Here is a 21,775-nt window from a genome sequence, read left to right as displayed (position 1 = left end):
GTATTTTTTTTTTTTAGTAGAGGCGGGTTTCACTGTGTTAGCCAGGATGGTCTCAATCTCCTGACCTCGTGATCCGCCTGCCTCAGCCTCCCAAAGTGCTGGGATTACAGGCATGAGCCACCGCGCCCAATTACTTTTAAATTATACAATATTTCTTGAATAAATTCTTTTTTTATAACATTTTGCTCTTTCACAACTTTCGCAGACAATTCTTTGACATGCCTCAACTTTCTGACTTATTACAAACATTTCTTTCTTTAAACAACCAGTTAATTTATTTCAGGACAAGAATTTACCATATAACACTCTTTTTACATAAATTCTGCCCCCCCTTTTTTCCCTTTTTTCCGAAGATAACCATTCTTTTTTTGTTGTTGTTGTTGAGGCAGAGTCTCGCTTTGTGGCCCAGACTAGAGTGCAGTGGCCAGATCTCAGCTCACTGCAAGCTCCGCCTCCCGGGTTCACGCCATTCTCCTGCCTCAGCCTCCCGAGTAGCTGGGACTACAGGCAACCGCCACCTCGCCTGGCTAGGTTTTTGTATTTTTTAGTAGAGACGGGGTTTCACCGTGTTAACCAGGATGGTCTCGATCTCCTGACCTCGTGATCCGCCCATCTCGGCCTCCCAAAGTGCTGGGATTACAGGCTTGAGCCACCGCGCCCAGCCAACCATTCTTTTCCAAAGCGAACTTCCTTTATGTCCGTGTGCTAGACTGTCTAAGGCCACAAGATGAGAAGTTACTGTAATACATGTTACACTGTTAACTTTTAGCAAACTTTACTTTTGTTGAAAACCTTGTAAGTTTGGGATTTTAATTATCCTTTGCTATTAATAAGACCTTGTTTTGTCCAAATTAATTTAGAATCGTATAGATGGCTTTTTTTTTTTTCCTTCAATTACCTGGGAGGAACCATCCATCCTCCTGTCCTGAAGGGAGTTCCTCCTAGGTCTGGTTGGACCTTTGTATGGTAATTAAGATTTAGATGCCCTGTTAGGAAAACTGGGTTAAGGGAATTTTCAGTGGTTAATGTTAAATCACGCTTTTTTTTTTTTTCCCCTTAGGATACTTCTGAACTGGTGAGGTGTGCTCACAATGATGTTTTCTCTAAAAGTTATTTTTTTACTTTCTTCTGTTAGCAAAACAGTTGCTGCTACAGATTGAATGCATCTGGGCTATCTGGGGGTTACTGGGTTAAGGATTTTTGATAGGAAGGCTACGGGTTTTTAGTGGCCTCAGTGCTTTTGGAATACTCCCTTGTTTACACTGACAACAAAGTGGTATTGGAGTGTTATAGGGTTATGGAGAATACCTTCAATTATCAATTATAAGTTTTAAATTTACCCTGGCTTTTAAAGGAATAGGGTACACTGTTTTTTTTTTTTTTTTTTTTTTTTTTTTTGAGACGGAGTCTTGCTCTGTCTCCCAGGCTGGAATGCAGTGGCGTGATCTTGGCTCACTGCGACCTCCACCTCCTGGGTTCATGCAATTCTCCTGCCTCCGCCTCCCGAGTAGCTGAGATTACAGGCGTGTGCCACCACGCCTGGCTAATTTTTGTATTTTTAGTAGAGATGGGTTCACCATGTTGATCAGGCTGGTCTCGAACTCCTGACCTTGTGATCTGCCTGCCTCAGTCTCCCAAAGTGCTGGGATTACAGGCATGAGCCACCATGCCCAGCCTTTTTGTTTTGTTTCTTAACTACTTGTATAGTTCTTTCTTTCTCTCTTTGATTTTCTGTCTCTTTTTCTCTTTGACTTTCCTTTACTTCTGTCTCTCTTTCTCTCTTTCTTTGACTCCCTCTTTGTCTCTCTGTCTCTTTGTTTCTCTGTCTCTTCCTCTTTCTCTCTCTGCTGGTCTTTCCTTGCCTGTGCCAGCCGCTTATGCTGCTGTTCTCTCCACCACTATGGGGTGAGGGTCTAAAACCTGCTGTAACCAAGTGTCTATGTACAGGAACTGATCTGGGTGCCCTGGCTTACAGGTTACCTTGTGCCATACCTTTGAAACAAGGGATCTGTCCAGGCTTCCTTCTGATGGCCAACCCACCTCTAATGCTGGCCAGTCTATTTCACACAAAAGTTCTAAGTTTTCCTGGTGTCATAATAACACCGTAATCTCCCTTAAATTCTTTCTTGAAAATTTTCAACATAGTTCATACTGGGGTGGGCTTACTTTGTGCCTGACCCATGCTTCTTCGAGACATAACACCATGCTCACACCACCCGCACACCACAAAACAAAGAATGGGTAAAAAGGGCACACACACACTTTTACAGTTTACACCAAACCAGAATCAATACCAAAATCAGAGTATCCAGAAATCCAAGCAAGGTCAAAACCAAAACCAAAGTATCAAGCAATCCAAGTCAAGTCAAAAACAAAAACCAAAGTGCCAGTATAGGCACGCCGTGGGTGATCAGGCCACACTTCCACTCAAATGGAGTGGGCAAGTTCCAAAGACTAGTCTTCCCAAGTTTCAGATGTCCAGATTTCAAGTGCCAGTTCCCTCCTGGTGTTCAGCCACTGTGTTGATCCTCTGCAAGGGCCTGCCATCCTGCTCTGGCAAGGTGTTCCATTGGGGAAATTGCCTACCTTAGAGTGCTGTCAGGATCTGCGTCACTCAAGCTGGCCAGAGTCCCCCGCAGGAATGCTCCACAGGGCAGGCCGAAGCCGCCTAAGGGGCTGCCTCAACTGCCCATTAATCACCTCGCTTCCCGGTCAGGGAACCAAGAAATGTAGTAGGACAAGCCACAGACAAAACCCTCAGACACCGAGTTAAAGAAGGAAAGGCTTTATTCGGCCAGAAGCATTGGTAAGACTCACGTCTCAAAAACCGAGCTCCCCAAGTGAGCAATTCCTGTCCCTGTTAAGAGCTTACACCTCTAAGGGAGTCTGCGTGAGAGGGTCATGATCGATTGAGCAAGCAGGGGGTATGTGACAGGGCTGCATGCACCAGTAATTAGTACAGAACAGAACAGGACAGAGATTTTCACAGTGCTTTTCTATACAATGTCTGTAATCTATAGATAACATAACCGATTAGGTCATGGGTTGATCTTTAACTACCAGGCCCAGGGTGTGGTGCCGGGCTGTCTGCCTGTGGATTTCATTTCTGCCTTTTAGTTTTTACTTCTTTCTTCGGAGGCAGAAATTGGGCATAAGACAATATGAGGGGTGGTCTCCTCCCTTAGTGGCGCATGACTGTAATCTCTGTTACTCAAGAGACTGAGGCAGAACAATCACTTGAACCTGGGAGGTGGAGGTTGCAGTGAGCTGAGATTGTGCCATTGCACTCCTGCCTGGGCAACAAGTGCGAAACCCCATCACAAAAAAAAAGGACGCTATGGTGGGCTGCTTGGAGTTAGGAGCTGTATCTGACATGAGGCCAGGAGAAGCCTCAGCAAAGCTCACATGACCTTCAATGTTCCTTTTACTCCAAAACATGAGCAAGGACTGTGCCCTTGCTTTCCATTCCTCAGGTGGGGACAGGAAGTGGAAAAACATGCAGACACTAAAGATAGTTTGTTTTGCAGGCAAGGTAAGAACTACAGAGGAAGAACCTACTGCAGACATTTCCCAGGAGACTTTAACTGAAGCATCAGCAAAACTGAAAGGTAATGGGAGAATCTTGTGCCTCTGAGGATGTCTTTCCCATGGATCCCTGCTCAGTTGCCTTTTACAGGTCCCCTGATTTGCCTGAACTCCTGACCTCAGGTGATCCATCTGCCTTGGCCTCCCAAAGTGCTGGAATTACAGGCATGAGCCACCATGCCTGGCCTGTTCCGTGCATTTAAAAAAAAAAAAAAAAAAAAATCAGTGAGAACAAGAAGAAATGTAAATGCTAGGCTTTTCCTGTAAATCCAGGGAATTATGAGACAGTTAGTACCCACCTCCCAGGGTGTTATGAGGATAAATTCACATTATGTCATCTTTCCAGCACAGTGCTCTGTAGCGTGCTTCTGACCACATAGTACATGCTCCATAAACGTCGCATTAATGCATGTGCACGTTTTCTAAATGCAGACTTACTCAGACATGAGCTACCTTCTTCAGCCTCTGTGAAGTTTTTAAGGACCAGCAGGGAATGCCATGTTTAGGATAGTGATTGGTAGTTTTTATTTTGGACCAAAAGCATTTGTGTTGTGAGAAGAGTATGGGTTTAAGGAACTGTGTGCTGTGGCACTTTGTCTAGTTGAGTGCTGCTATAAGTGAAGCTTTGTTGATGTTTAAACATAACATTGTATGGCTGTATTCCATTCTGAGATGGTATGAATCCATATAGGTGAGAGTAAGTTTATATCTACATCCTCAGTGTAGGCTGGGAAATTTAAAATGTTTGTTGATTAATATCTTTTGTATACATAAATAACTACATAGGCAAACTCATATAATTATGTATGTGTTTTTATTATTTTATTTTGAGACGGAGTCTCGCTCTGTCGCCCAGGCTGGAGTGCAGTGGCGAGATCTTGGCTCACTACAAGCTCCACCTCCCGGGTTCACACCATTTTCCTGCCTCAGCCCCCTGAGTAGCTGGGACTACAGGCTCCCGCCACAACGCTCGGCTAATTTTTTAGTATTTTTAGTAGCGACGGGGTTTCACTGTGTTAGCCAGGATGATCTCTATCTCCTGACCTCGTGATCCACCCGCCTCGGCCTCCCAAAGTGCTGGGATTACAGGCATGAGCCACTGTGCCCGGCCTATGTGCGTGTTTATCTATCTGCCCATACCATCTCAGAATGAGAGTAAGTTTATATCTACATCCTCAGTGTAGGCTGGGGAATTTAAAATGTCTACCCATTGTATTTGCTTTCAGTATCACAGTCTATCTTCTAATAAGAAACCTAGGCTTCTGGCTGGGTGTGGTGGCTCACGCCTGTAATCCTACCACTTTGAGGCGCTGAGGTGGGTGGATCACTTGAGGTCAGGAGTTCGAGACCACCCTGGCCAACATGGTGAAACGCCATCTCTACTAAAAACATTAAAATTAGCTGGGTATGGTGGCGTGTGCCTGTAATCCCAGGTCTAGGGAGGCTGAGGCAGGAGAATTGCTTAAACCCGGGAGGCGGAGGTTGCAGTGAGCTGAGATGATGTCACTGCACTCCAGCCTGGGCGACAGGAGTGAAATTCCATCTCAAAAAAAAAAAAAAAAGTATTATTATTATTTTTTTTCCTGTGCTGGGTTATTTTACTTAGCATAATACCTTTCAGATTCACATTGTTGCAAATAACAAGACTTTATTATTTTTAAGGGCTGAATAGCATTTTATTGTATACACATACCACGTTTTCTTTCTCCATTCACCTATTGATGGACACTCAGGTTGATTCCATACCTTAGCTATTGTCAGTAATTCACTTCCTTCCCTTTCATTTGTGTTTTTTTTGTTTGAGATGGAGTCTCGTTCTGTTGCCCAAGCTGGAGTGCAGTGGCATGGTCTCGGCTCACAGCAACCTCCACCTCACAGGTTCAAGTGATTCTCATGTCTCAGCCTCCCGGGTTCAAGCAATTCTCCTGCCTCAGCCTCCCGAGTAGCTGGGATTACAGGCACGCACCACCACGCCCAGGTAATTTTGTATTTTTAGTAGACATGGGGTTTCTCCATGTTGGTAAGGCTGATCTCCAACTCCTGACCTCAGGTGATCCACCTGCCTCGGCCTCTCAAAGTGCTGAATTACAGGCTTAAGCTACCATGCCTGGCCAAAAGCCTAGGTTTCTTTCTATGTAAAATGTAAAAAAAATTTAAACTCGTAGAAGCAGCGTGCAATAATGAAAAAAAAAAAAGAATTCCCTATGGGGTTTTTTGTCTGATTAAGAGAGCTTCTTCAAGATCTTTCAGGGATTATATTTTCTTCCATATTCTGCATCATCCTGTTTTTCAGCCAATGGATGAAAAAAGATACAGAGAAAACACATTTGCTTTTATCCCCTTCACTTCCACTCAATATTAGTCAATGTGGATACAGCTGAGAATAGCAGTTTTCTGGCAGGACAGCCACGTCTCAGTAATAAACAACACACTGAAAATAAAGTACCCATCTGTCATAAAAAGCTAATGGATTTTAAGAAAAATAAGTATATGCATCAGTAATTCTTGTGGTAAAGATTCATCTTGTTGATTTCTATTGAGCTCCCATAATATTTGACCAAAAGCTTGCAAATATACAGCAGAAAAGGAATATTATTCTAAGAATATTGTTATGGTTATTTTGTCAATATAAGTCAATATCCAATATATAGAATAGTTTTGTCAATATAAGTAAAAATATGACCTCACACTAATAGTCTCACCTATAGTTGTAATCAAATGCTATTTATTTATTTATTTATTATTTTTATTTTTTGAGAGTCTGGCTCTGTCGCCCAGGCTGGAGTGCAGTGGCGCGATCTCGGCTCACTGCAAGCTCCGCCTCCTGGGTTCACGCCATTCTCCTGCCTCAGCCTCCCGAGTAGCTGGGACTACAGGCGCCCGCCACCGCACCCGGCTCATTTTTTGTATTTTTAGTAGAGACGGGGTTTCACCGTGGTCTCGATCTCCTGACCTTGTGATCTGCCCGCCTCGGCCTCCCAAAGTGCTGGGATTACAGGCGTGAGCCACCATGCCCGGCTTTCAAATGCTATTTTTAAAAATTTTATTTAAGTAATCCCGGCACTTTGGGAAGCCAAGGTGGGCGGATCACGAGGTCAAGAGATCGAGACCATCCTTGCCAGCATGGTGAAAGCCCGTCTCTACTAAAAATATAAAAATTAGCTGAGCATGGTGGTGTCCCAGCTACTAAGGAGGCTGAGGTCGGAGAATCACTTGATCCCGGGAGCTGAGATCACGCCACTGCACTCCAGCCTCGGGACAGAGCAAGACTCCATCTCAAAAAAAAAAAAAAAAAAAAGGTCTATATGTTTGCAGACAGACCAGATGTTCAAATAAAACTATATAATAAAAATTTACTAATAAGTTTTCAGGACTCAGAAATGTATGGATTCTATTTATAGTTTTTTTTTTTTTTTTTAATAGTCTCGCTCTCTTGCCCAGGTTGGAGTGCAGCAGCATGGTATCAGCTCACTGCACCCTCCACCTCTGGGGTTCAAGTGATTCTCTCCTGCCTCAGCCTCCAGGTGTGCGCCACCACGTCTGGCTAATTTTCGTATTTTTAGCAGAGATGGGTGTTGGGGTTCAATCAGGCTGGTGGGAAAAATATTAAAAATAGAGTAATAGTCAAAAGCTGTCTTAAAGGCCTGAGTTTGTATAGCTTCAGATTGCTTGGCTGAAGGCAGCCAGGGTGCAGGAGCCAGAAAGATTAGGGTGCAAGTACAAAGGAATGTGGGAATTTTATTTTACTAATCTGTTAGTTATGTGGGCTTAAGACTAAGTTTTGTGCTGCCACGGGTACTTTACTGCCTCCTACTCGGGGTTTGGCAGAAGCTTAATACCTGCAAATGGTATTTGCTTTAGGCCTGGGAAACTGGCCTTTAATCTTTACCCGCTAGTGGTGTTTACGCACAACTTTTGTTAATTAGTCTTACTGAATAAATGCGAACCTCACTATCTGATCAGAGCCAAGTTGCAACTGTTTACAGAACTCACCTTGGAGCCTGTAAGCGGCTCGGATCCTCAGCTGGACTGAAGGAGTGGAATATGAAAGCGCTGCCTCAAGACGGGGTTTCACCATGTTGGCCAGGCTGGTCTTGAACTCCTGACCTCAGGCAATCCACCTGCCTTGGCCTCCCAAAGTGCTGGGATTACAGGCGTGAGCCACTGCACCTGGCCGTATTTTATTTTTCTGTATAATTTTTATTATGACCATAAAAATAAACCTGTAGTCAATAACAATTTGTACATTTAAAAATAATTAAAAATGTATAATTACACTGTAATTCAAAGGATAAATGCTAGAGGTGATGGATACCTTATTTACCCTAATTACTACATATTGTATGCCTGAATCAAAATATGCCATATAAGGCATAAATATATACACATACTATATACCCACAAATACTAATAATAAATTTCAATAAGAAAAAATAAAAATTTAAACTATGGGAACAATATTCTTCAACTCATTTGCAGTTGAAAGCCACTGGCAAAGTGACGACTAGAGATGTTATTCCACTATGCACCAAATAGTATATTGTTACCATCTTTTAAGTACACCCTTGATTAAGGTGGGATAGGTTAAAGTTAGTGGCATAATATTGCTTCATTAAACACACAATAGTCTTAACAAGGCAAAAAAAAAAATAAAGTTCACACATAATTTAACAATTTTTATATGTACTGCATTCTATTACATAAAAGTACAATAAAATAATATTCTCATTTAATACTTTTAACTATAATTTTTCTCACTATAATGTAGAAAACTATTACTCTGAACCCCCACCTTATCTTTATTAATAAAGTGATTCATTATTTTTTTTTTTTTTTTTTTTTGAGACGGAGTCTGGCTCTGTCGCCCGGGCTGGAGTGCAGTGGCCGGATCTCAGCTCACTGCAAGCTCCGCCCCCCGGGTTCACGCCATTCTCCTGCCTCAGCCTCCCGAGTAGCTGGGACTACAGGCGCCCGCCGCCTCGCCCGGCTAGTTTTTTGTATTTTTTAGTAGAGACGGGGTTTCACCGTGTTCACCAGGATGGTCTCGATCTCCTGACCTAGTGATCCGCCCATCTCGGCCTCCCAAAGTGCTGGGATTACAGGCTTGAGCCACCGCGCCCGGCCTCATTATAATTTTTGAAAAAAAGTTTTAAAATGGTCTGCCAACATGTTAATGTAGGTTAGGCCATCCAAAAGACAAAGCAAAGCGTCAACATTAAGTCATAGGCTAGGATTATACAAATAGGAACCCCCACCTTATACATTACTTAATATAAGTTAACTACAAAGAGCCTCTCCACTGACATTTTCATCAGGCACCTTACATTTTAATGTCCTTACTCTTCTATAGAAAAAGTCATAATACCCAATAAAAAAAGAATCTGTAGTATCTCTAATGCAGCAATAATCACGTTTTCACATGTGAATACAATAGGAATAAAATAACAGCATAAAGAAATTTGAAAGCTGTATTACATCATTATTCACTTTTCAATTTTTTTTTTTGAGGAAACAAGTATACTTTCAATGTAATTACAATGCTTCAGAAAATCTCCTTTTAGAGTTATATACAAAAACAGTTTTAGTTGTGGATTCGTTTTTATATTCAACACTGATTTAGTGTAATGTCTGAAGTGTCAGTGCCTTAGTTATTCTAGTGTAAATTATTTGATATTTACATAGAATCAATTTTGAATTAAATATTTTTTCATATTTACTGCATCTGCAAAAATATTTTAGTATAAACTCTGTGGTGTTTTCTAAGTTATAGATTTTGAAAAAAAGTCTTTACAAATTCATTATATTTGCAGGACTCTTCTCCAATATAAATTCCATGATGTTGAACAAAACTGGAGCAACTGCTTCAGGGTTTTCCTCTAGTACAAATGTGTGCAATAAGATCTGTGATACAAGTAAAGGTACTACAACCCCCTTTATATTTGTAATGGATGATTTCAGAATATTCTTCTTTAAAGGGTTATATTTTCTGAAAGATTTTTTTTTTTTTTTTTTTGAGACGGAGTCTCGCTCTGTCACCCAAGCTGGAGTGCAGTGGCCGGATCTCAGCTCACTGCAAGCTCCACCTCCCGGATTCACGCCATTCTCCTGCCTCAGCCTCCCTAGTAGCTGGGACTACAGGCGCCCGCCACCTCACCCGGCTAGTTTTTTGTATTTTTTTAGTAGAGACGGGGTTTCACCATGTTAGCCAGGATGGTCTCAATCTCCTGACCTTGTGATCCGCCCATCTCGGCCTCCCAAAGTGCTTTGAGCCACCGCACCCGGCCTGAAAGATTTTTTGACAGTAATTGCACTTTTAATGCCTTTATTAACTGTGAACCTTCTTCTCTTGAATAAGATGTAAGTAGGCATTAATGGCTTTTCGATATTCTTTATATCTGTACAATTTTTCTCAAGGATAAAAGCTTTCCTGTGAAATAAAGTGTAAACACTCATTAAAAGTTTTGCCATATTCTTCACACTTCTAGGAGTTTTGGTAGCATTAATTCTCACATTTCATACATTTCTAAGGTTTCACACTAATTTATTTTTCTGTATACAAAAGTTGGAGGTGGTAAGCACTGTCGCATCTTTCAGGTTTGTAGAGTTCCTCTTCAGCATGAATTATCGCCATGTCTCTTAAGAATTGAGAACTTGTGGCCTGGCATGGTGGCTCATGCCTGTAATCCCAGCACTTTAGGAGGCCGAGGTGGGTGGACCACCTGAGGTCAGGAGTTCGAGACCAGTCTGGCAAACACGGCAAAACCCCATCTCTACTAAAAATACAAACATGAGCTGGGCGTGGTGCTGGGCACCTGTAATCCCAGCTACTCAGCAGGCTGAGGCAGGAGAATGGCTTGAACCCAGGAGGCAGAAGTTGCCATGAGCTGAGATCATGTCATTGCACTCCAGCCTGGGTGACAAGAGTGAAACTCAAACTTGTAGGGTTTCTGTCCAGTATAAATTATGTGTAATAAAAAGCTTTGTCACATTCTTTGTATTTGTAAGGTTTATGTTCCATATAAATTCTCATAGAGTCGAGGGCTGGTTAAAGGCTTTCCCACATTCATCAGGTTTCTCTCCAGTATGAATTATCTTATGCTTATTAAGGGTTGAGGAACATTTAAAAGATTTTCCACATTCTTTGCTATGTAGGGTTTCTGTCTAATATGAATTTTCTTATGTTTATTAAGGGCTGAGGACCAGTTAAAAGCTTTGCCACATTCTTCACATTTGTAAGGTTTCTCTCCAGTATGAATTATCTTATGTTCAGTTAGAGTTGAGAATGCAGTAAAGGCTTTGCCACATTCTTCACACTTGTAGGGTTTCTCTCCAGTATGAGCTCTCTTATGTTTAGAGAGGCTTGAGTACCAAGTAAAGGTTTTGCCACATTCATCACATTTGTAGGGTACATCTCCAGTATGAATTCTCTTATGTTTAGTAAGGTTTGAGGAACGGTTAAAAGCTTTGCCACATTCCTCACATTTGTAGGGTTTCTCCCCAGTATGAATTATCTCATGTTTAGTAAGGGTTGAGGATGAAATAAAGGCTTTGCCACATTTATCACACTTGTATGGTTTCTCTCCAGTATGAATTTTCTTATGTGAAAAAAGGGTTGCGGGGTGGTTAAAAGATTTGCCACATTCTCTACATCTGTAGGGTTTCTCTCCAGTATGAATTATCTTATGTGTAGTAAGGTTACAGGACTGCTTATAGGCTTTGCCACATTCTTCACATTTGTAGGGTTTCTCTCCAGTATGAATTTTCTTATGTGTAGTAAGGTGCGAGGACTGCTTATAGGCTTTACCACATTCTTCACATTTGTAGCGTTTCTCTCCAGTATCAATTTTCTTATATGTAGTACGGGTTGAAGACTGGTTAAAAGCTTTCCCATATTCTATACATTTAAAAGTTTTTTTTCCAGTATCTCTTATCCTTATCTTATGTCTGTTTGAATTTGAAAATTTAGGCAAGAATTTCACATATTCATCACAATGAAATATTTTTCTCTGGGTAGTTGTCAAACATTGTTTAAGTCCATTATAACCTCTTTTGTGTACTGGACACTCATCTACACTTTCACAGCCTTTTTTTAACTGTAAATTGTCATGTCCACATTTTTCATACCTTCTTAGTATCACTTTTTGGAAAGAATCTTTTATGCTCTGCTCTGACCAAACGTCTTGGGCAAAATGAGAACATATAACTGAAAGAAAAAAATAAAAACACATTACTTCAATTGCTAGACTCAGATAAATACAAATCTAATCTATAAAATTATACAAACTACATAAGCAAGATGACATAGCAAAATACCACAAGCTGTAATTTCTTCCTGGACATATAAGTGTAACAAAAACATACTGACCAAAATACATTTGTAAAAAATTTATAAATGAGTTAAGTGTGTCAAGGACCCCACAATGCAAAGAGCCACATGGAAGAAAAGGAAAAGTCTATTACTTATACCCAACACAGCTCTTCCTGCTCTCCAGTATAACATTGTGCCTTTAAAAGTAAATTGTGGGCTGGGCACAGTAGCTCACATATGTGATGCCAGCACTTCGGGAGGCCTGAGGCAGGTGGATCATGAGGTCAACAGTTCAAGACTAACCTGGCCAAGATGGTGAAACCCCATCTCTACAAAAATACAAAAAATTAGCCAGGCATGGTAACAGGTACCTGTAATCAGTTTCTTTGGAGGCTGAGGGAGAATTGCTTGAACTGGAGGCAGAGATTGTAGTGAGCCAGGATCATGACGTTGTACTCTAGCCTAGGTAACAGAGTAAGACTCTGTCTCACACATGCACACAAAAATGTAAATTGCCAACTCCTGGTTCCTTTTTTAAAAAACAAGAAAAATATTGGCACATACATCTTTATTTCTGGCTTCTAGGGGCTTTTTTAGATACTGGTTAATGTCTCCCACGACATGAATATACGTTGGAATGACACTTTGAGTCTAAAGGTAAATGTTACAGAAGCAAAGAAACTGCTGTATCCCAAACACGGAATGGGTGAAGCAAGTGATTACTGATTATTAAGAAGAAATATGAATAAGCCGATTTAACAACACAAAATTTTAGACAAGACACATCTTAAAAACATGTTTGAGAAATTCCCAGAATCTCGAGCCAAGACAACTGATTTCAGACTATGCCAGGACAGAGTTACATTATAAAGATCGTAACAGGTAGCTTTTTGTTAATGTCCAAATCTCAAAGATTACAATGTATACAAAATATTAGGGTGACATGGCCCCATCAAAAAAATTATAAAATTTTCAAACACAACAATAAAAAGTGTATAATTTTTAAAATTCCAAATAAATTGAACAGGCCAGGATTAGTGGTCTTGGCATTTGCCTGTAATCCCAGTTACTTGGGAGGCTGACAAACGAGAATTGTTTGAACCCAGGAAGGGAAGCAGTGAGCAGAGATTGTGCCACTGCCAGCCTGGGCAACATAGAAAGACTCTGTCTCAAAAATAAAATAAAAAAGGCCAGGCATGGTGGCTCACACCTGTAATCCCAGCACTTTGAGAGGCAGAGGTATGCAGATCATTTGAGGTCAGGAGTTCAAGATTAGCCTGGCCAATGTGGTGAAACCCTGTCTCTACTAAAAATATAAAAAATTAGCTAGGCGTGCTGGCAGGCGTGTGTAATCCCAGCTACTCAGGCGACTGAGGCAGGAGAATCGCTTGAGCCTGGGAGGCAGAGGTTGCAGTGAGCTGAGATCACAGCTCTGCACTCCTGGGTGAGACTCTGTCTCAGGAAAAATAAAATAAATGAAATAAAATAAATTGAACAATATTCACGAAGTGAAATAGGAACACAGACAATTACTGAAGATCAGAAAAATGAGGATAACACCAAAAAATATTAAAATATAAAACAAAAATTGTGGAAGTAAAAAATACAAAAACTAAGTGAAAAATTTCTTAAAAGAAAGAAAAAATGGTGTAAATATGAAAAAGCTGAAAAGGTGAACAAAACTAGGATACACCCAAACATATATTTATAACAAACACATATATAAACAAAATTTCAAAAATCACAGATCAGAAAAGAATTTTGGGAGCTGCAAGATAAAAATGATGGCCATTTATAAGCACAGTCTTATGAGATAATAAATTTATCAAAAAAATGTTTGCAGGTCAAAAGGAAACTGTGATATTGTTATTAAAGTTATAATAATAAAAAAAAGCTGTTAAGTGGGAATAGTACCATCAGCAAAATTGTACCACCAAATAAAAAGAAGTCCTTCCAAAATAACCAAATGCTGAGAAAGTATATTGGCACTGCATATGCCCTATATATCAAGGATGCTGAAAGGAGTTTTTTTCCACAGAAAATAACATAATGCAAGAAAACAACACATAATCATATGAAAATATGTAAATTTCTGGAAAAGATATGCACATACATAAAAATGGAATTTCTTAACATCATAATGGTACAGAAAACATTTTTAATTCTCTAAAATTTAAAAGATAAAAGTATAGAAATTATTAACATCTGTTAATGAATAGACAACATAAAGATATAATTAGTAAAATCAATAACAAAGTTGAAGGCAGATGTAATAATGAGGAATTTTTGTATGCAACCGGAGTTAATTTTTTACCACATTAAAATATATTGTTGGATCTTTTAGAGGTTTTAGGTAATCCCCCAAGGTACTAAGAAAACATCTATATAGATACACAAAAGAAAGCAAGAAAAAAACTCAAAGCATATCAATACAAAAATCAAAAAAGTTTAAAAAAGAGAAAATGAGACACAAAGATACAAGAATCAAAACAATTATTTTATTAACAGTAAGTTTTTCTTTCAGAAAACTATTTAAATATATATAATTATCTTTCCAATCGAGAGACATACTTTTAATAAAGAGGTTCATTAAAAAACTTTAAAAATCAAGATTCAACTTGCCTTTTTACAAGAGTCACCTGAGATCTAATGACAAGAAAAGACTGAAAGTGGCAAGAGAGAAGTAGAAATTTCATGTAAATATTAACAAAATGAGAGAAGAGGTCAAAATAATATTACACAAGCTACATGTTAAGTCAAAAACTGTCATATTTTATAAAATGTACTTTAAGTCAAAACTTCAAAAGATAAAGAAGGACATTAAACAATATATAGATTAATTCACTGGGAACCTATGACAGATTTTTTTTTTTTTTTGAGATGGAGTCTCACTCTGTCACCCAGGCTGGAGTGTAGTGGTGCGATCTTGGCTCACTGCAAACTCCGCCTCCTGGGTTCATGCTGTTCTCCTGCCTCAGCCTCCCAAGTAGCTGGGACTACAGGCACCTGCCACCACGCCCAGCTAATTTTTTGTATTTTTTAGTAGAGATGGAGTTTCACCGTGTTAGTCAGGATGGTCTTGATCTCCTGACCTTGTGATCTGCCTGCCTCGGCCTCCCAAAGTGCTGGGATTACAGGCGTGAGCTACCGCGCTGGGCTGAGACAAATTTGTTTATCCATGTGTGTATTTTTTTGTGTGTGTGTTTCAAACTGGGGTTTCAAATATATGAAGCAAATACTAACAAAGCTGAATAAACAGAGAGAGAGAGCAATAGAATTATAGTAGGATATTTCAATACCCCACTTTCTGTAATAATAATAAAACAAGACAGTATATTAGTAAGGGAACAGACGACTAGAAGGCAGTAAAAAACAATTATTTCTATTGAAGGTATAGAGAATACTCCTCAACAATATCAGGATACACAGCCTTCTCAATAGCTCATACAACATTCCTTTTTATAGACCACCTGTTAGGTCAAAAACAAAGTCTTAACACATTTTTAAAACTGAAATTTCATAGTTACTTTCTATGACAAAAATGAATTAGCGTATAAGACAATAATATAAATAATTGATAAATTTACGAATGTATAGAAATGATTCAACACACTCTTGAGCATGCACTTGTTCAAATAACTGGGCTGGATGCCGTGGGGCTCACTCCTTTAGGAGGCTGAGGCGGGTTAATTTAACTCCATTTCAAAAACAATCAAAAAGGAAATAATATTGTGAGGATGTCTATACCGCTCAATTTAATCTATAGATTTAATGCAATTTTTTCAAATTTCTCATTGCATTTTTGAAGAAATAAAAACAGCAAATCCAAAAGAACATGGAGTCTAAAGAGGCAATAAAGTACCCAACAATCTTCAAAAAAAAAAAAAAAAAAAAAAGTTGGAGGCATTACAATTTCTGATTTCAAAACACATCAAAAAGCTACAGAATTAAAACAATTTGGTATGAGTATAAAAGTGAAAAAGTAGACTAACAAAACAGAATGCAGCACATATATCATCTTTCACATAATTATAGCAGCACTGCTACTGAAAGCCAACAGATAAAAGCAATGCAAATTTCTGTCACCAAATCAGTAGATATAAAAATACTGGCATATCACTCAATTTTCAAAAAGCAGAAAATACTCTAACAACTATTATGAGAAATATTGATGACATTATGCAAAGTAAAATGAGCCAGCCACAAAAAGACAGATTGTATGAGATGTATAAAGCAGTTACACTCTTAGAAACCGGAAAAAGTGGTGCTTTAAAAGTGCTATCAAATGGGAAGAATTGGTAGTTGTTTAATGTATATTGAGATTTAGCTCTGCAAGATAAAAATATTCTAGTGATATGATGCATAACAATGTCAACATAATATGACTAAACAGTATACATATATATACTTACTATTTTTTGAGATGGAGTTTCACTCTGTCTCTGAGGCTGGAGTACAGTGGCAAGATCTCGGCTCACTGCAACCTCTGCCTCCTAGGTTCAAGCAATTCCCCTGCCTCACCCTCCTGAGTAGCTGGGACTACAGGCATGCGCCACCATGCCCGGTTTTTTGTATTTCAGTAGAGACAGGGTTTCCCCATGTTGGCCAGGATAGTCTCGATCTCCTGACCTCATGATCCGCCTGCCTTGGCCTCCCAAAGTGCTGGGATTACAGACTATGAGCCACTGCGCCCGGTCTAGAAATATTTTATTATAAATTTTGTTATGTGTTTTTGACAGATAAAACATTTTGTTATGTGTTTCTCCCACACAAAATAAAATAAATAGATGTTGAAATTAGGAGAATTTTTATGACTACTCACCTAGATAGGATTAAAAAACTGTTTCAGGCCAGGAGTGGTGGCTCACACCTGTAATCCCAACACTTTGGGAGGCGGAGGCAGGCGGATCACCTGACGTCAGGAGTTTGAGACCAGCCTGACCAACATGGTAACATCTCTACTAAAAATACAAAATGAGCTGGGTATGGTGGCACGTGCCTGTACTCCCAGCTACTCAGGAGACTGAGGTAGGAGAATCACTTGAAACCGGAAGGTGGAGGTTGCAGTAAGCTAAGATTATGCCACTGTACTCCAGCCTGGGCAACAAGAGCAAAACTCCCTTCAAAAAAAAAAAAACAAAACAAAAAATGGCTGGGTGTGGTGGCTCACACCCGTAATCCCAGCACTTTGGGAGGCCAAGGCGGGTGGACTGCTTCAGGTCAGGAGTTCGAGATCAGCCTGACAAACATGGTGAAACCTCATCTCTACTAAAAATGCAAAAATTAGCAGGGCATGGCACACCTGTAGTTCCAGCAGTACTCACAAGGCTGAGGCAGGAGAATCGCTTGAATCCAGGAGGTGGAGGTTGCAGTGAGCCAAAATCATGCCATAGAACTCCAGCCTGGGTGACAGTACGAGAATCCATCTCAAAAAAAAAAAAAAGGATGGGGACGGAGGCTCGAGCCTGTAATCCTAGCACTTTGGGAGGCTGAGGCGGGTAGATCACCTGAGGCCAAGAGTTTGAGATCAGCATGGCCAACATGGTGAAGCCCCATCTCGACTAAAAATACAAAAATTAGTCGGGTATGGTGGCATACGCCTGTAGTCCCAGCTACTCGGGAGGCTGTGGCAGAAGAATCGCTTGAACCTGGGAGGTGGAGGTTGTAGTGAGCCGAGATCGCGCCATTGCACTCCAGCCTGGGTGATAGAGTGAGACTCTGTCTTTAAAAAAAAAAAAAAAAAAAAAAAAAGAAACCTACTCTGAAAAAACACAGTAACATGGAACTTCAAAACAATAATAAGAGAAATGTTCACTCATAAAATCTGGTATGCAACATTGATGTATCATTTTAAAAAACATTGTTAGGCCAGGTGCAGTGGCTTACATCTGTAATGTCAGCACTATGGGAGGCCAAGGCGGGCAGATCACCTGAGGTCAGGAGTTTAAGACCAGCCTGACCAACATGGTGAAACCCCATCTCTACAAAAAATACAAAAATTAGCTGGGCATGGTGGCACATGCCTGTAATTGCAGCTACTTGGGAGGCTGAGGCATGAGAAACGCTTGAAGCCAGGAGGTGGAGGTTGAGGTGAGCCAAAATCACACGCACCACTGCACTCCAGCCTGGGTGACAGAGCGTGACTCTATCTCAAAAAAAAAAAAAAAAAAAAAAAGGTCTACAGGTGTACTCATTAAATGCGGGTATTTTGAATCACTGGCATGCACTGTGTGGCAGTACAATTTCAGAGACTATGCAGTATCATTATACATAGAAGATTCTAATGAGAAATTTTTAATAAATAATGATTTAAAAGAAACTAGTGTTACTTTTTATGTTTTAAATATTCTTACACAAAATGAAACTGCTGTAATCAACTTTAGAAGAAAAGAATAGACTTATATTGTTAAATAAAGAAAAATATATATATTTTGCAGAGTGGGATTAGACCCTCCGATATGTAAAACAAATATTAGGAAATAAACTATGTTATTATTTAGATATAAGCTGAAGAAAGTAGATGAAAATTCTGTAATTCCTTTTTGCCTGCAGCAAACTTAAATTTATAAGTAACTATTTTAGTAAATATGGAGTGTCTACTAATTATCTAATTTACTTCCGGCCATGCAAATTCTAGCGTATTGTCCTAAACATCTGAATCTAAAATTACAGACAAATTTGAAACAGAAAACAGAAAGTAAAAATGTATAGGGACAGTGACCTCACCAAGATGAAAAGATTAAAAGTCCCCTATTTTCATATCCCTTTACAGCAAAAAAATGTCAGCCATCCCTGACCAGAATGCCTTTATGAGAGAACCAGGCTAATGCCTGGTTACAGGCATTACCAGCTTACACCTGTAATGACAGCTCCATGATACATTAAGGTTGGAGAAATGCTTCAGGCCAGGATGTTGAGACCAGTCTGCGTTATGTAGCAAGACCCCATCTCCAAAATAAGTGCCTGTAAGATTTCAGAGCCAGAGAGGGAGTTCTGAAACGCTGTTAAAGCTTAAGATTGAGAAGTGTTCTATTCAGAAGGCAGGCCCTCATTCAGGTGGGAAACTACAGGACCCCTGTTCTTGGCCACAGACCAAGATAGGGTTCACTCAACTTGGTCTGACTGAGAATTCTGAACTTAATCTGAAACTATGCGAAACTCCTCCCAGCCACAGTCTGGGAGAGGTCCTGCCATTCCAGAGACCTGGAGGAAGGCACCCATTTACAGCCATGTAGGCAGGCCTGCAGACCTTGGCCTTTACTGTGGTCACTGAAACAGTTCAGTGACTCAGTTTCAGTTACCTGAGCCACAGTTTATGGCCAGTTCTGCCTATATAGAAACCCATACAGTTACCTGAGGAAATATTCTCTGGTACTCACTGAAAACCGTACTCATCCATATCCTGATACAAGGCCCACCGTATGCAGACCCGACTGCAAAAACATGCCCTAGTGTCTGCCCTACAGAGCAAAGTCCTGAAGGGTATTCAGTCTGTCCAAAAATAAAATGGGAATTACAACTACCCAAGTCCCTGTATCAAGCCAACTAAAGGTGGACCATAGTGCAGACCCAGCAGCCTTGTGACCAATCTACAATCCCTCTTCACTACAAATTCAGAGGGCATCTCATCACGTTAAGGGCCCAATAAAATAAGATTTTTTACCTTCTAAAAAATCAGTTTAGGAAAACTTGAAGAGGTGTTTTTCTCCATCAAATTCAGACACCGATACAAAACTATATTGTGCCCATTGTCAATGCTTCTATTTTAATCTAGCACTGGATGTGGCAGAATAATTAGTCAAATAAATAAAAAAATCCACTGAAACAGAAAAATACGTAAAATGCTGTTGGTAGATCATACAATCTTATATTTAAAAAACCATACACAGTACTTTTACATTGGCTGAGGAATGGTTTACCAACTATATGGTCAATTTTGTCAATTTTGTCTATTCAGGACATAGGCATGAGCAAGGACTTCATGACTGCAACACCAAAAGCAATGGCAACAAAAGCCAAAATAGACAAATGAGATCTAATTAAACTAAAGAGCTTCTGCACAGCAAAAGAAACCACCATCAGAGTGAACAGGCAACCTACAGAATGGGAGAAAATTTTTGCAATCTACCCATCTGACAAAGGGCTAATATCCAGAATCTACAAATAACTTAAACAAATTTACAAGAAAAAAAAAAAACCATCAAAAAGTGGGCAAAGAATATGAACAGACACTTCTCAAAAGAAGACATTTATGCAGCCAACAGACACATGAAAAAATGTTCATCATCACTGGTCATCAGAGAAATGCAAATCAAAACCACAATGAGATACCATCTCATACCAGTTAGAATGGCAATCATTAAAAAGTCAGGAAACAACAGATGCTGGAGAGGATGTGAAGAAATAGGAATGCTTTTACACTGTTGGTGGCAGTGTAAACTAGTTCAACCATTGTAGAAGACAGTGTGGCGATTCCTCAAGGATCCAGAACTAGAAATACCATTTGACCCAGCCATCCCATTACTGGGTATATACCCAAAGGATTATAAGTCATGCTACTATAAAGACACATGCACACGTATGTTTATGGTGGCACTATTCACAACAGCAAAGACTTGGAACCAACCCAAATGTCCATCAATGACAGACTGGATTAAGAAAATGTGGCACATATACACCATGGAATACTATGCAGCCATAAAAAAGGATGAGTTCATGTCCTTTGCAGTGACATGTATGAAGCTGGAAACCATCATTCTGAGCAAACTATCACAAGGACAGAAAACCAAACACTGCATGTTCTCACTCATAGGTGGGAACTGAACAATGAGAACACTTGGACATGGGCGGGGAACACCACACACTGGGCCCGGCCTGTCGTGGGGTGGCGGGTTGTGGGAGGGATAGCATTAGGGGAAATACCTAACATAAATGATGAGTTAATGGGTGCAGCAAACCAATATGGCACATGTATACCTATGTAACAAACCTGCATGTTGTGCACATGCACCCTAGAACTTAAAGTATAATACAAAAACAAAAACACACATAGTACATTAAAACCTGTCTAAACTAATAAATACACTAATTAAATTAGCAAAATATTAACATAAAAGTATATCTATGGTTTCATAGTTTAACTATCTGATAAAATAAAGAACAAATCTTATTTACTATAGCATTAAATAATAAATTTCTGAAGAAAAAATTAACCAAGGAGTTAATACAAAAAAAAAAAAAAAATCAGAGAAGATCCAAGTAAATTTTAAAATAGTTTATGTCTATGGATTGAAAGATTAAATATTATTGAAGTGCCATATTATCCAAAGTAATCTATAGATTCAATAAACTTCCTATTAAAATTGCAGTGGTATTTTTTTCACAGTAATGGAGAATACAATTCTAAAATTTACATGAAACTAAAATAAACTTTGAATAGCCAAAGCAATCATGAGGAAAAAGAACAAAGCAGGATATCATACTTAAAATTTCAAGCTATATATTTCAAGACTATATAGTAATAAAAACAAAAATGGACAAAAAAGTGGAACAGAAGCTAATATACATTTAAGACCTGATGCAAAACGAGAACTTAAAAAGGTCTTAGTTTCTCAAAATCATGCAGATACTTGTGTGTCCCCAAAACAATGGAAAAGCAGCCAGATTGTGCAGTCTGTTAGCTGTCATGAAGAGGACTTTGGCTCTCACTGTGAACTTGAAGGAAGCTCACTGAAAGAAAAGTAGAATCCCCAGAGAATTTAAAAACATAAGACAGATGCCTCTTTGTAAGAGCAAAATTAAAAAAAAAAAAAAAAAAAAAAAAGCTGCCCAGGAACTATTTCCTTGGGAACACAGCTTCCCATATAACATTTTAAGGACTCG

At 39.5% G+C, this 21,775-nt stretch overlaps 1 protein-coding gene and 1 long non-coding RNA gene across 2 annotated transcripts in view; one reads left to right on the top strand and one right to left on the bottom strand.

Moving 5' to 3' along the window:
• The first annotated feature begins 2,987 nt into the window (after positions 1-2,987).
• Positions 2,988-20,072, top strand: LOC126942407 (uncharacterized). The gene is made up of 2 exons (XR_007721552.1): positions 2,988-3,608; positions 19,851-20,072. It is a non-coding gene; the product is annotated as an uncharacterized LOC126942407 (long non-coding RNA).
• The window catches only part of ZNF506 (zinc finger protein 506), a 29,836-nt gene continuing 17,614 nt past the window's right edge, over positions 9,554-21,775 (bottom strand). Inside the window, 2 exon segments of the mRNA XM_050769646.1 lie at positions 9,554-10,733; positions 10,736-11,788. Coding sequence (XP_050625603.1) covers positions 10,612-10,733; positions 10,736-11,788 — 1,175 coding nt within the window. The 3' untranslated portion in view covers positions 9,554-10,611.

Source organism: Macaca thibetana, chromosome 19, assembly GCF_024542745.1.
Source record: "Macaca thibetana thibetana isolate TM-01 chromosome 19, ASM2454274v1, whole genome shotgun sequence".
In the NCBI taxonomy this organism is placed as follows: Eukaryota; Metazoa; Chordata; class Mammalia; order Primates; family Cercopithecidae; genus Macaca; species Macaca thibetana.
This window is presented reverse-complemented; position numbering and strand designations above follow the sequence as displayed.